The 14919-nt window shown below is 46.9% G+C and overlaps 1 protein-coding gene across 6 annotated transcripts in view; it reads left to right on the top strand.

Annotated features, from left to right (window-relative positions):
- The window catches only part of SEC31A (SEC31 homolog A, COPII component), a 73772-nt gene that overhangs the window by 40319 nt on the left and 18534 nt on the right, over positions 1-14919 (top strand). For 4 of the 6 annotated variants that reach the window (XM_087724032.1, XM_087724029.1, XM_087724028.1 and 1 more), the window contains exons 21-23: positions 5217-5306; positions 6173-6296; positions 12307-12612. In XM_087724032.1, the coding sequence (XP_087580158.1) occupies positions 5217-5306; positions 6173-6296; positions 12307-12612 (520 nt within the window). The remainder of the gene's footprint in view (positions 1-5216; positions 5307-6172; positions 6297-12306; positions 12613-14919) is intronic. The other 2 variants (XM_087724031.1, XM_087724030.1) reach the window with 1 other exon arrangement.

Genomic DNA, 14919 nt, shown 5'->3' with positions numbered 1-14919 from the left:
CAGAGGCCTCCAACTTTGGCAACTTTAAGACTTGTAGGCTTGTTCCAAAGGTGCTTTTTTTCCCCCCCCAAGAGGCAACTGGACTTTCTTTGAAGATGTTTCACTTCTCATCCAAGAAGCTTCTTCAGCTTTGACTGGATGGTGGGGAGTGGAAGGATTTATATTCCCTGCAGACCGCTAGTCATTTGCATTCCTTTTACTGAATTGTTAAGGCCACCTGGAGGTTTATCTGTGCCATCCAGGTCATTTGAGTGGTGCAAATGGGTGTGGAGCCTTCTTGGAACTGTTGAAAGGACTGTTGTTGTAGACTGGATCATTTATCTCCAGTTTACAACACAGTCCTTTCAGCAGTTCCAAGAAAGCTCCAGAAATTGTGGATGCTCCAAAGCTGGAAGTTTTCAAGGAGAGACTAGATAACCATTTGTCTGAAATGCGATAGGTGTCAGGGTTCCCACCGATGCCCTAATTAAGTCACGAGCCTGGAGTCAAGCTTCAAAAGAAATCCAGTTATTAGGAGCTTCATATCGGCACGTTCCAAGTGAAGCCAACTCTGACCTCACTTAATTCATGTCCGGGCTCTGACCCTGTTCCCCCCTCCCACCAAAGCATGTCATCAGTCACATTCCCCAACGAAGCAATTTCGAGGGTTGTAGAAGTCCCTCCCTCTGGCCGCTGTGGGTCTCCATGGAGATGGCCTTAACATAGAGATGGCTTGGAATGTGCTTTTGTTTTGACTGAGGTGTGATTCCACGCTGCAGCTCTGAGGCTCAGTTCCCCATCCCTCTGCCTATGGCAACTCGAGAGCAGGTCAGGAATGCTTTGCAAGTTGACCATAGGGTTTCCTGCTCGAGCAGAGGGTTGGACTAGAAGACCTCCAAGGTCCCTTCCAACTCTGTTATTTTGTTCTGACCTAGGCTTCACGAAATCACGAAGCAGCCTCCTTGTCCCGACAAAAACCGCTTTTTATTAAGCTAACGTGAATTCCTCTCATTCACATCCAGCAAAGTCCTGGCAAACAGCCTTTCAAGGGTGAATTTACAACCACGGGCCTTATCAGGCTTGGAGAGGTGCAGGGCCGATATCTTGCAAACACAATGGCTATACAAGAAAATACTTGTCAAGGAGTCTCAGAGTCACAAACAAAGCTTCACACTAATTAAGCGAACTAATTGTCTCCTGCAAACTCCACTCCCCTTTTGCTCCTCTTTATTTCCTCTGAGAGGGGCCATTGACCATCCACCTGTGCCTTTATTCCTGAGTCAACCCTTGTTCCTTAATTGTTCCCTTCTCCTGGCGGCTCTGCGCATGCGCATATCGGGAGCAGGCTCCAGCTGTTCTTCGGCCCCACTGATCTCCGACTCTGAAGGCAGCTGATAACTGTCGGACGGCCCTGGCCCCACCTCTGCCTCTGACACAGAGCCCTCGTCCGATCCTTCCCCAGACTCCAGGACTGGCCCATGTTCCTCCCCAACCTCCTCACTGTCTGAGTCTGAGCTCCTTTGGTTACTGGCAGGCCACAACATAAAGCCCATCCTTGATTATCCATGTTCCTTCCCTCTGTCCCCTTCCCCATTGACGTCCTTAATTGAGTCGCACCATTTGATCAGGAAATTTCGATTTGCAGAAGACTATGATTCTTGCAAGCAAATTAAGTGTAAGAGAGTTTACAGCAGCTCCATATAAGAGGCAGCCTTGTTCCAGCCTTCTTTTATCAGCTTATGGCTGCAGGAAGAAGCAACAACTCCCTATAACACTGATTGAAGAGAATATTTGTGGCTCAAGATTAAACCGAGAGAACTTTGGTGCTCTCTCAGCTTGGTGATTTTCTTGCAGACGTTTCATTACCAAACTAGGTAACATCGTCAGTGCTAGTGAAGGTTAGGGTTTGCACTGACTCCGTTACCCAGTTTGGTAATGAAACGTCTGCAAGAAAACCACCAAGCTCAGAGAGCACCCTTAAGGACCCCACAATCACATGCGAATACAACAATCAGTTTTTAAAGGTGATTCCTAATTAGTAGCAGTCCTAATCCAGCAGAATATATTTATGATTGATGGGGAGTCATCTGGTGATGGGAAAAGGGAGAAAGACACAGAAAAGGGACAATCTGAGCATTTAATCATACGGAAGAAATTCTGGGTAGCTCAAAGTGTATTATTTTGCTGAGGACAAGTTTGGATGGCAAAATAAATGCCCATAAAGGTAAGGTGGGCAACCTTTGATGTCCAGAGGCCCCACTTAATGTGGAAGCTAAAATGGGTGTTGCAGTGATGGAGAATGTGGATGCTATATCACGCAGATAGACAGGCCAGGATAATTTTTTGCCCATTTTTGGGGTGGGGTGGGATACAGGATTAGATTTTATTCTTCTTTAACTGGGCAAAGCCACTCGTGCAGGGATTATAAGTAGTTTCCTTGTGCTTCCACCACAAGATGGAACCAGAGGAATGGCTGGGCTTCAGAAGTTGAAGGTGCTCCAACATTGGAGGCTGTTAAGAAGAGACCCCACGGACATTTGTCTGAAATGGCATAGGGGCAGCATTGGCGAACCTTTTGGGCACCGAGGGCCGAAATGGGAGCGCCAGAAACTGGAAGATCAGCTCCCCAGCGCACACATGGGGTAGCACCAGAAAGTGAAAGAGCTGAGTTTCCGGTGTGCACATGCTCACCAGTCACCTGGTCTTCCGGTTCCTGGCGTGCATGCGTGTGCCAAGGCCAGCGCAAAGCAGTGGTGGGTTTCAAAAATTGTTGGAACCTACTCTGTGGGTGTGGCCTCCTTTGTGGGAGTGGCTTGCCGCCCATGTGACCGGTTATGAAATTATGAATTAGTACTTAGGTCGGTCCAAGTAGCTATTCAGAAACTCTGGCATTGAAGCATGCAAGTCTTAAAGCTGTCAAGTTACAAGATCCTTGCCAGTGGTGGGTTTCAAAATTTTTTGGAAGCTCTTCTGTAGGTGTGGCCTGCTTTCTGGGTCCACTGGTGGAACCTCTTCTAACCGGTTCGGTAGATTTGACGAAACGGTTCTACCGAACTGGTGCGAACTGGTAGGAACCCACCTCTGGCGCAAAGTGTACACCAGAACCCGGAAGAGCAACGGGCGACAGCCGGCATGCCCGGAGAGAGATGGCTCTGCGTGCCACTTCCAGCACACGTGTGCCGTAGGTTTGCCATCACGGCTATAGGGTCTCTTGCCCGATCAGGGGCGGTAGGCTAGATGACTTCCAAGGCCCCCTTCCAATCTATTATTCTGTGCTATATGTGGAAATAAGCATAACACCAACTTTAATCAAGTTAAATGCTTGATTAAATGGTTAAATGATTTTGCCGAGGCTTCTACACTCTGCCAGTTGTCCCATGATGTCTCTTTTTGCTTCCGCTAGTCTGCGTATGAAACATCGCAGCCCTGTAGGAAATGTTATCTGACAGAAGAGGGGGAAATGTGCTTTGTTTCTAAGAATTGATGGGTTTGAGTTTTGTCTTTCGTCCTGGAGAACAAACCTAACATAACCCACTTGGTCTTAAATGACACCCGTATGGTTTCCCGTGACCCGTCAAAAGCGCGTTCCACAAAAGCGCGGTCGACGAAATCGCGTATGTGACGTCATCACAACGCGCCGAAAAAGATCGAAAAATTGAAATAAAAATTAAATTACAGCAAGCCGATTCACATAAAGGTAAGGGTTAGGTTAAGGGTTAGGGTTAGGTTAAGGGTTAGGGTTAGAGCATTAGCGTTACGTTTAGCGTTAGGTTAAGGGTTAGCGTTAGGTTTTCCGTTACGTTAAGGGTTAGGGTTAGGGTTAGGGTTAGGTTAAGGGTTAGGTTTAGGGTTAGGTTTAGGGTTAGGTTTGGGGGGGTTAGGGGAAGGTTTTTGCTTTATTTTTACATTTTTCGATCTTTTTCGTCGCGCTGTGATGACGTCACATATGCGCTTTCGTCGACCGCGATTTTGTCCTCTGCGGTTTTGTGGTAGAACCATGGTTTCCCTTTTGCCTGTTTTAATTATCTAACCCCATTTAGCAACTTTATCAAACGCACATAGCTTCCCTCCCCCCAACCCCCACTTGTCCCACGTCTTAACACTAAATTCCAGCAACTGTAATGGACACAAAAGAATCCACTGTCTTGCATGAAACTTTGCTGTACCTTTTCTTATGTATGTCACAATGCTCTGTGCCACGCCCCGCACTAAAGTCTCAAAGCAGAAGGTCCTTTCCAAAGAATTCATGTTTCACCTTTTTTTTTAGTGGGGGGGGAACGGACATTAGCAAGACATTCCTAATCTAATTCTCTTCGTGTGTTATTCAGCACGACAATTCTAGCTTTGCTGCTTACCTTTCGTCAGTGGAGAAAAATGCATGAGCTGCAAACAGTATAAACGTTTAGCACTCGTGGCATGAATAATTTACTCTTTAAGAGTTGGCAGTTCTGGTAAATATTAGCTGCTTGCTGGTATATTTAGTCTCTCCCGTCGTCTCCCTGTTGCTGCTCGTTTCCTTGCATGGATGAGAAGGTGTCTTCCACCAATAACTGTAAATCAGTGGTGAAATTCAAAATTTTTTACAACCGGTTCTGTGGGTGTGGCTTGGTGGGCGTGGCAGGGGAAGGATACTGCGAAATCCCCATTCCCTCCCCACTCTGGGGCCAGCCAGAGGTGGTATTTTCCGGTTCTCCAAACTACCGTATTTTTCGGAGTATAAGATGCACCTTTTTCCCTCAAAAAAAGAGGCTGAAAATCTGGGTGCGTCTTATACACTGAATACAGCATTTTTGGCCTCCTGAAACCCCGCCCCCTTCACTAAAATGGCTGTGCATAGCTTTTAGAAGGCTTTCAGAGAGTTCCTGGGGGCTGGGGAAGGCAGAAATGATCCCCAGGAGCACTCTATAAGCTTCCTAATGCCCATTTTTTGATTTAAAAAATGGGCCAGTTTTCACAAAAAAACGGGCTGTTTTATTGCTCGTCTTTGGCCCACCCCCTCAGCTTCTTCAAAACCTTGGTGCGTCTTATACTCCGAAAAATACGGTACTCTGTTACCAGTTCTCCAGAACCTGTCAGAACCTGCCGAATTTCACCCCTGCTGTAAATGACTGGAAAGTTTGTTAGTGCATTCCTGAGCCGTCTGGCTGTCTGAAACGTTTTTGGCTTTTCACTTCCTTTTTATTTTTATTTTTTTTTATTTTATGTTTCCATGATTGGTATCTCTCTGTTCAATTCAGGTTAGAATTGCCCCTACTGTTACTACCTGGAGTAACAAAAACCCCACTGCCCTTCCCAGCCTTCCTGCAGCCTCTCCCTCTGAGACACAGGTATAACATTCATTATTCCTCTTTGAGCAGAACCTGCTCTCTCCTCCTGTAGACCTCATGCCGTGTTCCTTGGCACTCCCCCCCTTTTTTTTAAACGCACTATTAATAATTCCCAATGCCTTTTCAGGCTTATCCTGGGTTTCTCCATCATTTGTCTGCCCCAAATATCGCTCGGTTTTAAGATAACTGCTGAATGTCAGCTGATAGATGGAGTTGGAGATCAACTAACCACCCCTGGGTTTTTTTTAATTTGTGTCCCAGAAGATCCTGAATTGTTTCATCCTCCTTTCCCATTCCCTCTCCCCCCCCCCCCCCGATTGCTTGAAATGGCTTTCTTGTTTTATAAAATGGGTTTATAAAAGTCTTGAAATGGATCCATTCCCCCCTCCCCCTCCCTGGCCAACCCAATAATCATTCCGTAATGTTGCTGCTGGAGACTCTAAGCTTCTTGGCAAATCACATTTGAATGCTTTCGATCAAGGGGTCTGCAACCTTGGCAACATTACGACTTGTGGACTTCAAGTCCCAGAATTCCTCAGCCAGCGCATGCACGACGGCTTGTGGACTTCAACTCCCAGAATTCCTCAGCCAGTGCATGCATGATGGCTTGTGGACTTCAACTCCCAGAATTACGACTTCCCTGGCTGAGGAATTCTGGGCATTGAAGTCCACAAGTCATAACATTTGCCAAGGTTGCAGACCCCTGCTTTAAATTCAAAATCCTTGCCGTAACGCAGTAGTAGAAAGGAATAACAATGCGCGAGCTGAGATCAGAGCGTTTCACTTCCGCGACAGGTCTTCTGCTGGGCTGCCCCTCACGGCGTAACTTCTCTGTTTCCCGCTCCCCTCTCCCGTTTCTTCCTCAGAGAGACAACCCACCTCCTCCTCCAGGGTTTATTATGCAGAAGGACCTGAACCCCCATATGCCACCGCATCATCAGCCTGCCCATCCGGATTACAATATGTACACACGGCAACCGTGCCCGCAACGTAAGTAGCTTTTGTCTTCTCTGGACTTCGCATACTAGATTCCTTAAAACAACTCTGCAAATACGGGATAATCTGTTGCTTTTGTTTTCCTCGAAGCTAATCCCTCTTTCTAAAGATAATGTTTGTTCTGATCAAGGCTTCCCCAGCAGCACGAAGCCGAGTAAACCCCTTTTATTTAATTTACAGCGAATTCCTCTCCAGCAAAGTTCTTTCCTCTCCCACAGTCTTTCAAGATAGTTCACAATTACCAAACTTTAACAGGCTTGGAGAGTGGCCAGGCCGATATTGTTCAGATGCTGCAATACTTGGCAAGAATGCAGGAATGAGCTAATTGTCTCCTGCAAACTCCACTCCCCTTTCGCTCCTCTTTTATTCCCTATGGGAGGGGCCATTCACCATCCACCTGTGCCTTTACTCCCGAGTCAACCCTTGTTCCTTAGCTGTTCCCTTCGTCTGACAACTCAGTGCATGCGCACACTGGGAACAGGCTCCACCTGTTCTTCTGCCCTAGTGATCTCCGACTCCAAAGGCAACTGATAACTGTCAGACTGTTCTGGCCCCCTCTCTGCCTCTGACACAGAGTCCTCATCAGAGCCTTCCCCAGACTCCAGGACTGGTCGATGTTCCTCCCCAACCTCCTCACTGTCCGAATTTGCTGCCGCTGTCCGCTGGTGGGCCACAACAATGTTATCTGGTGCCAACCACCAGTGTAATCTAACATAACTGTAATATAATGTAACAACGCTAACCCTTTCTCTTCTCCAAGAAAATTGAGGCACAGGGAGATCATGGGTCTTAATTTATTTTTAAAAAAGAGCTCTCCCACACTCATCGTTTCTTTTTGATTTCTATGTTGCTATTGGTATTTCTACCCATGATGTGGTGGCTCAGTGGCTAAGACGCTGAGCTTCTTGATCAGAAGGTCAGCAGTTCAGCGATTCAAATCCCTAGTGCTGTGTAATGGAGTGAGCTCACGTTACCTGTCCCAGCTTCTGCCAACCTAGCAGTTCGAAAGTACGTAAAAATGCAAGTAGAAAAATAGAAACCACCTTTGGTGGGAAGGTAACAGCATTCCGTGCGCCTTCAGCATTTAGTCATGCCGGCCACATGACCACAGAGACGTCTTTGGACAGCGCTGGCTCTTCGGCTTTGAAACGGAGATCAGCACTGCCCCCTAGAGTCGGGAACTACTAGCACGCATGTGCAGGGGAACCTTTACCTTTATTGGTGTTCCTTAAAAGTGTCATCTCTGGAACAGAGAACTGAATAAGGATAAATTTTTACAGCTTTTGTTATAATGCATTGCCCCTTTTAGGGATAAAACGATTTTGGTTCTTGGGCACCGCTTAGACTAGGGGTGTCAAACTCACGGCCTGCGGACTGGATCCAATCCACGAGTTGCTTAGATCTGGCCCGCAGGGCTGCCCTGGAAAGGGTCGGCCCGCGGTGCCTCTGCCAGCAAAAACAGAGCTTCGAGGGACCATGCCCCCCAATCTCCATTTTCACTGGCAGAGGGCTGCGGGAGGCTGTTGTGGCCACAAATGGGGCCCAGAGGACCATGCCCCCCCCCAGCGCCATTTTCGCTGGCTGAAGGCTAACAAACTAAAACCAAATCAAAAGGAGAAATGTTTCCCCTTTTGCGCTGAACATGTAAGAAGGGACAGGAAAGGAGAAAGGGAAAGAGGAAAGACAAAGAGAAAGAAGGGAAGATGGGAAGAGAGCAAGGAAAGAGAAATAAGGAAAGAGGGGAAGGAAGAAGAAAGAATGAAGAGGGAAGGAAGGAAGGAAGGAAGGAAGGAAGGAAGGAAGGAAGGAAGGAAGGTTATAATGAAAATGAGGTGGGGTCTTAGGGAAGTCCTGCCTTAACACTTGGCTACTACAGGTGCCCCCGACACAAGTGACATCGAGCTGGCCATGCCCACCTTGCGTGTGCATGCGCACACACACACACACACACACACACACACACACACACCCGTCCTCCGAGGTCAGACACAACCCTGATGCAGCCCTCAATGAAACCGAGTTTGACACGCCTGGCTTAGACAGTCAAAGACAGCCGAATATTCTGCCGTGGCCTTCCCTGTTCAATAGATTAACTGAGCCTTTTTCAACTGTGGCAACTTTAAGATGTGTGGACTTCAATTCCCAGAATTCCCTAGCCAGCTGTGTCACCCCAGGGGCGCCAGGAACCGTCTAAGCAGCTACATTCTATGCCAGCTTCTGAACACTCTTCAAGGGTAGCCCCATATAAAGTGCAGCTGCTGGGCGTATCCTTGGTGGACTCTGACTGAGACGGAATTCAGCTCAGATCTCTCCTCCTCTCCTGTTTTGGATACATGTTATTTGCAGCTCTAGTTGATTAATTTCCCCCAGGGCATCTTTTTAAAAAATGAATATAGATTTTGCAGTCAAGAGAGCTGCAGGTTAGTGAGAATTCATATGATTTCCTTCTCCCCCACTCCCTCTCCTCCCTAACTTAATCAATAACTAATGGAACAATTCTTCACAGCCTAGCAATTTTTATTCTGGGCAAACTATTTTGTGCTTTTAGGCTGACTGATTATTCATCTGACTTTAATTATCGCATTTCAAAAGGGGGGAAAAACGGACCTTGGGTGATTAATATCTTTTTCTAAACCAGTATAAAGCTGTAAAGTAAGCTCTGCCTTGTTCATATGTGGATGTTTTAATTCTGTTTAAAACTTCCTTCTGGTGGCTTTTCACTATTAAAACAGAAACCTGTCTAGAGGTCTGTGCAGATAGTCCTCGGCATACGACCACAATGGATCCCAAAATTTATGTTGCTAAGCAAGGCAGTTGTTAAGTGAGTTGGACTCATTTTATAACCTTTTTGCCACAGTTGTTAAGTGAATCACTAGTTGTTAACAGGATCATACAGTTAAGTAAACCAGCCTCCCCTCCCCACCCCATATTGATTTGACTAAGATAAGATAAGATTGTCAGGCCTGCAGCCATCTTTTCTTTTGGGTCTTTGGCCTGCCACACTTTCTATTATTCTATTGTGCATTTTCTATTGTGGGAAAATGGGAGGGGGGGATTGTACAGAGTTAGATGCTATGTAGCCATAACAACATTCCTTGTAGAAAGCCAAGGTCACCCTTTGTCTCTGTACTTGTGCACTTGACCGGAACTGGATGGGAGGAACTGCCAGCATGGCAGTGGAAGATTGGACCATGTGATGGACTGGTGGGTGTGGAGGCAAGATAATTAACTTTCAGCTGGGTGGGGAAAACCGGGAAGCTTTCAGATTCGGGTTTTCCCAGATGTGCCAACATGGCTCACTTCATAAATTGGAACTTTGAGCAATACTTTGCCTTGGACTCTGATTTACTTTTGGGTGCTATTTGGAACCCTGACAAAGATAAGATGGCTGAGAAGGTTCCAAATGGTGATCACATGACCCCGGGACAGTGCAGCTGTCATGCCAGTTGCCAAGTGCCCGGAGTTTAATCATGTGACCATGGGATACTGCAACAGTAATCAATGTGAAGGTCACTTTCTGCTTATCAGTCACTTTTTTCAGTGCCGTTGAAACTTCAAATGGTCACTGGACGTACAGGTGTAAATCAATGATTACCTGTCATCTGAAAGAATGGCAGACACAGATAGCCCTCGACTTACAACAGTTCATTTAGTGACCATTCGAAGTTACAACGGCGCTGGAAAAAAGTGACATCACCATTTTTCACATTTATGACTTTCGCAGCATCCCCATGGCCACGTGATTTAGCAACTGACTCATATTTATGACGGTGGCAGCCTCCTGGGGCCTTGTGATCCCCTTTTGCACCCTTCTGACAAGCAAAGTCAACGTGGAAGCCCGATTCACTTAACAGCCACATTACTAATCTACATAGGGCAGTGATTTGCTTAACAAGGGCGAGCAAGGGTGACTGCAGCCTGGATGCACTGGCGAGAACTCACCGGGGTGCTATGTGACAGACGGATGCCAACCCGTCTTAAATGTAAGATTTACAAGACAACCATCCACCCTGTTGCACTGTACGGCACTGAATGCTGGGCAGCAACAACCAGGACCGAAAGCTCTCCCCATGCCAAGGAAATGCAAAGACTCCGTTGGTTATCGGGCATCTTCCTTCTCAACCGCATCATTCGACAACATTTTGGTGTGGCACAAATTATAGAGGAGATGAGGGAAGGCCAACTCCGCTGGTATGGGCATGTCCAGAGAGCAGCACTTTCTGCCGTGGCCAAAACTGCCTACCAACTAAAAGACTGTCAGGTTTCTTAGGTAAGCTCCCCGTTGGGAGAGCGAGTGCGTTCAAAGAAGCGTTGTGAAAGTTGTGTTGGAGAACACACAAACCAGCATACAGAGGCACTGCAGTTTAAATAGGCTTTTACTTTCGTGGAAATAGAGGTATCAGAGTGAATCAAACAGTCCAAGTCATACACAGATAAGACAGTCAGTCATCAACCTCTTTCAGTTAAGGGATAATCCAAATAACATAGTCCATAATCATATAATCAGTTCAGTACTCAAAGTTTGCTAGCAGTTGCAAAACTTACAATAGCTCACGGCACTCAGATCAGTTCAGCCCAGCATCTAACGAACACAGAGGCAGCTAATAGTCATTCTGGCTCCCTCTTATGGCCGATTGAGGAAAACAGCAACCAATCACATTTTACACTATTTTAAAGAAACAGGTATAGCATTGTTACATGATTTATATATTGCCAATCCAACCATTAGAATTATATTCCTAACAAGGTTCCATTCAGGCAAAGAAAACAAACGATTAAGCAGGCAGTTCGTGGTAAATGTAATCTTTATAAGTCTGTTCCGGTACTTCCAACAAACACACAGTGCAAAACACAAGTGAATTAAAAGTCAAGCCTGTAATTCTGTACTTCCCTCCACCATTTAAACCCTCCTGTGGCCGTCCTCTCCTACGCGTGCGAAATACACCCAAGATACTCCGATGACGTGACAGACAATGCTGGTTTACATTGCCACACCTGCGCTGTTGCCGTTCCGTATGAAAGTCACGGCAGGATCCGAAGGTCCTTCAAGCTCTTGGTGCGGCAGGGAAACAATTGTGGTGTCAGGTTTCCGAAAGACGCCCTAATTGACATCAGCAATCCAAAGACGCCCTAATTGACATCAGCAATCCAAACGCCCGTCTCCCCACCAACAGCGTGACCCGTCAAAACCGTGCTCGACTAAGCCGCGCCCAATTAAACCGCGTCCCTGACGTCATCAACAGGGCGACAACAGCCAGCGCGGAGGAAGAAGGGCGCTTTAAATAGCGCTTTGAAAGCAAGCCGATTTAAGGTAAGGGTTAGGTTTAGGGTTAGCTTTAGGGTTAGGGTTAGGGTTAGGTTAAGGGTTAGGATTAGGTTTAGGGTTAGGTTAAGGGTTAGGGTTAGGGTTAGGTTTAGGGGGGTTAGGTTTAGGTTTAGGGTTAATTTTAGGTTTAGGGTTTACAGCGTGCTTCTGTCTCCGCGCTGTTGTCGCCTTGTTGATTATGTCAGCGACGCGGTTTAGTCGGGCGCGGTTTAGTCGAGTGCGGTTTTGTGGTGGAACCCACCAACAGAACGGCAGCCGCTGAGAGCGCCAGGGCTGACAAAGACAGTAGCCGGCGATCTCACGAGCGTCCAAAACAGAGATGATGACAAGACACCATCAACAATGATAGACAAGCCGCCGCCCTGCACCCTGCAGACACAGCTGACCGAGCAACGTGGCATTCAAGGATCCAAAAAGCGGGTCCTGCACCTGCGGGAATACGCTAGGAAGCAGAAGAAATGATTCGCTTAACAAACGTGGCGAGAAACGCCATAAAAGGGGGCAAAATGCACTTAACAAATTTCTCCCATAAATTTGGGGCTCAATTGTGGTCGTAGGTTGAGGACTACTAGTAATACTAGTTCTAGTATTACTAGTATCTACTAGTTCTAGGACTACTAGGAATAGTAGTTAGTGTGTTTTCCTTACTAACATCATTCTTTTTCTTCTCCAACGTAGCTTGTCAACCAACCCAACCGTATTCTTTTCGACCGTCGCTCTATCAGCCGCAGCAACCTCCTCTGGCCCCTCCTACTTCGACCTCCTACCCTACCTCTAACCCCCCTTACATGCCCTCTAACCCTGCCGGTGCCATGCCTCCCCCCTTATATCCCTCCCAGCCCCAGGCCTCTCCAACCAGCTTGAATCCGAGTTCTTCTCTTCCCGCTCCTCCTCCCCCTACTTCCGGTGCCTCCTTCCAGCATGGCCGGCCAGGAGCGCCACCATCTTCTCTGCCGTCGTACGCGTTGCCTCCTGGACCAACAGGTACAGAGACCGCGACCAGTGAGTTGGCTGCTTCCCAAAGAACGGGTCTGCGCTTAAAAGGGCTGCTGGGGGGTGGGGGGGGGTGAGAGGTGTATTTGCATTGCATATTGAGAGAGGGTGCCTTTTACCTACTTATTAACATAGCATGTGTGTGTGTGTGTGTGTGTGGTGATCTTGTGGTTTAACACGGCGCATGTTGACAATGGCAGAGGGCTTGCCCTCTTTGCATGCCGCCTAGCATCCCATGTTTCCTCAGATCCTGTTCAGAGCAATTAAGACAATAGATTTGTGGCCCCTCTCAAGCTAGGCTGCAGTTGGCACTCCTCCCTGCTTCTTTAGGGCAAGGGTGTCAAACAGGATTTCTAGCATTGTAGTTGTCCTCCATGGGCCGGGAGGGGGGCAGGGATGGGACGGATGCCTCCTGCAGCACCCTGCCTGCCAAAACGGGGAATGGGGTCGCACGTGGAGCCCCCTTGCCTCATTTTCAGCCTCCCCGGCCTCCGGCAGCACTCTGCCAGCCAAAAAAAGGTCCTGTTTTTGGCTGGCAGAGTGCTGCTGGGGAGGCTGAAAATGGGCCACGCAAGAGCCACGTGCCCCCTACCCCCACCCGTGGCCAGCAGAGGCACCGCGGGCCGGTCCTTTGATATTTCTAGGCCAACCCCGCAGGCCAGATTTAAGCACCCTACGGGCCGAATCAGGCTAATGGGCCTTTAGTTTTTTTTTTTACACACACACACACACACACACACACACACACACCACACACACACACACACACACACCATCCTGCATTATGGGATATTTAGGAAAAAGCAGCTTCCATTAACTTTTCTTGGTTAAAAGGCACCGTACAATTGCTCACCAAGAGACAAGCCAGTGTGTTTGTCGGGAGGAGTTGGCAGCTCTGAATCAGCAGCTTGTAGGAGCAACAAGCTGTTTGGTTCAAGAGAGTGGAGAAGAAGAGGAAAATCTGGCTCTTTTTGTCTATTTTGGTATTGTTTAGCTATTATTTGCAATCTGTGGCTCAGCAGCCATGAATCCTTGCTGCGACATCAGCGTGCTGCTCTTTTTAATTACCAACATGTTTATTCTCCTCCTTCCTTCCAAGAGGTTTGAATTTACATTTATGTAAATGTCATTCTCCAACCTGAAGAGGTAGACCAAACTATGGCATAGTATTTAATTTTCACGCATCATGCCAAACCACAGTTTTATTTTAAACCAGGATCTGGTGTCGGAGCCTGTACGATTGGCTTCACAACTACTCCGGTATGATGTCTGAATCCAGCCCACAACCCATCTCATAGAACAGGGGTCCTCAGGCTTGGCAACTTTAAGACTTGTGGACCTCAACTCCCAGAATTCCCAGAATTCCCGAATGTAATGCAATAACTTTTATGAGGGATTTGCTATTAGAATAGCAGTTATAAAGAAGAAAAGTGAAACGTAGAAAAAAACAAGCTATACAAAAATTATCATCATGTCAGTTAATACTTAGTTAGGCAACCTGACTGGCTCATTGCCAAAAGAAGATGACACCTGATTGGCTCTCTAAACGCTCATCCTCATTGGCTACAATCAGATGAAGGAAAGCTACCTGATATCACACTAAGCAAGTTGTGCTTCCTTTTTCTGGTTATTTGGCTATAGCTTTTCATAGAATACTGATAATTGAACAAACTTTGTTGCATTATATTCTTGATTAAATTAAATCTTCCCATTGATATATAGTTTTATGGTACTACTCCAAAAAATGATGTTATTAGCCCTCAAACCTCAAAAATACACTTTTCCCAAAAGGTTTCCACAATTTTGGCCACTTCTATATTTAGCCAGTGACCCACTGCCAATATATATTCACCGATAAGGAAGTTTTTGCCTTCCAGTTGCAAGGCAGTTGGGAAAGGCCATTGAAACCAAAGGGCCCCCAAACTTTTGCACCAGGGACTAGTTACATGGAGAGAGGTTTTTTTCCATGTCCCAGAGCGGGTGTGGATTCAATACAATAGCAGAATTGGAAGGGACCTTGGAGGTCTTCTAGTCCAACCCCCTGCCTAGGCAGGAAACCCTATACCATTTCAGACAAATGGCTATCTAACATCTTCTTAAAGACTTCCAGTGTTGGAGAATTCACAACTTCTGGAGGCAGGTTGTTCCACTGATTAATTGTTCTAACTGTCAGGAAATTTCTCCTCAGTTTTAAGTTGCTTCTCTCCTTGATTGGTTTCCACCCATTGCTTCTTGTTCTGCCCTCGGGTGCTTTATAAAGTGGTATTAACCCTTCACGTGATCTTGATTCTGTCCTTG

This window comes from Thamnophis sirtalis, unplaced genomic scaffold, assembly GCF_051295495.1.
Source record: "Thamnophis sirtalis isolate CommonGarterSnake01/CBP01778 unplaced genomic scaffold, rThaSir2_p1.2 scaffold_10, whole genome shotgun sequence".
In the NCBI taxonomy this organism is placed as follows: domain Eukaryota; kingdom Metazoa; phylum Chordata; class Lepidosauria; order Squamata; family Natricidae; genus Thamnophis; species Thamnophis sirtalis.
Note: the sequence above shows the minus strand (reverse complement) of the source record. Positions and strands in the feature narration are given on the sequence as shown.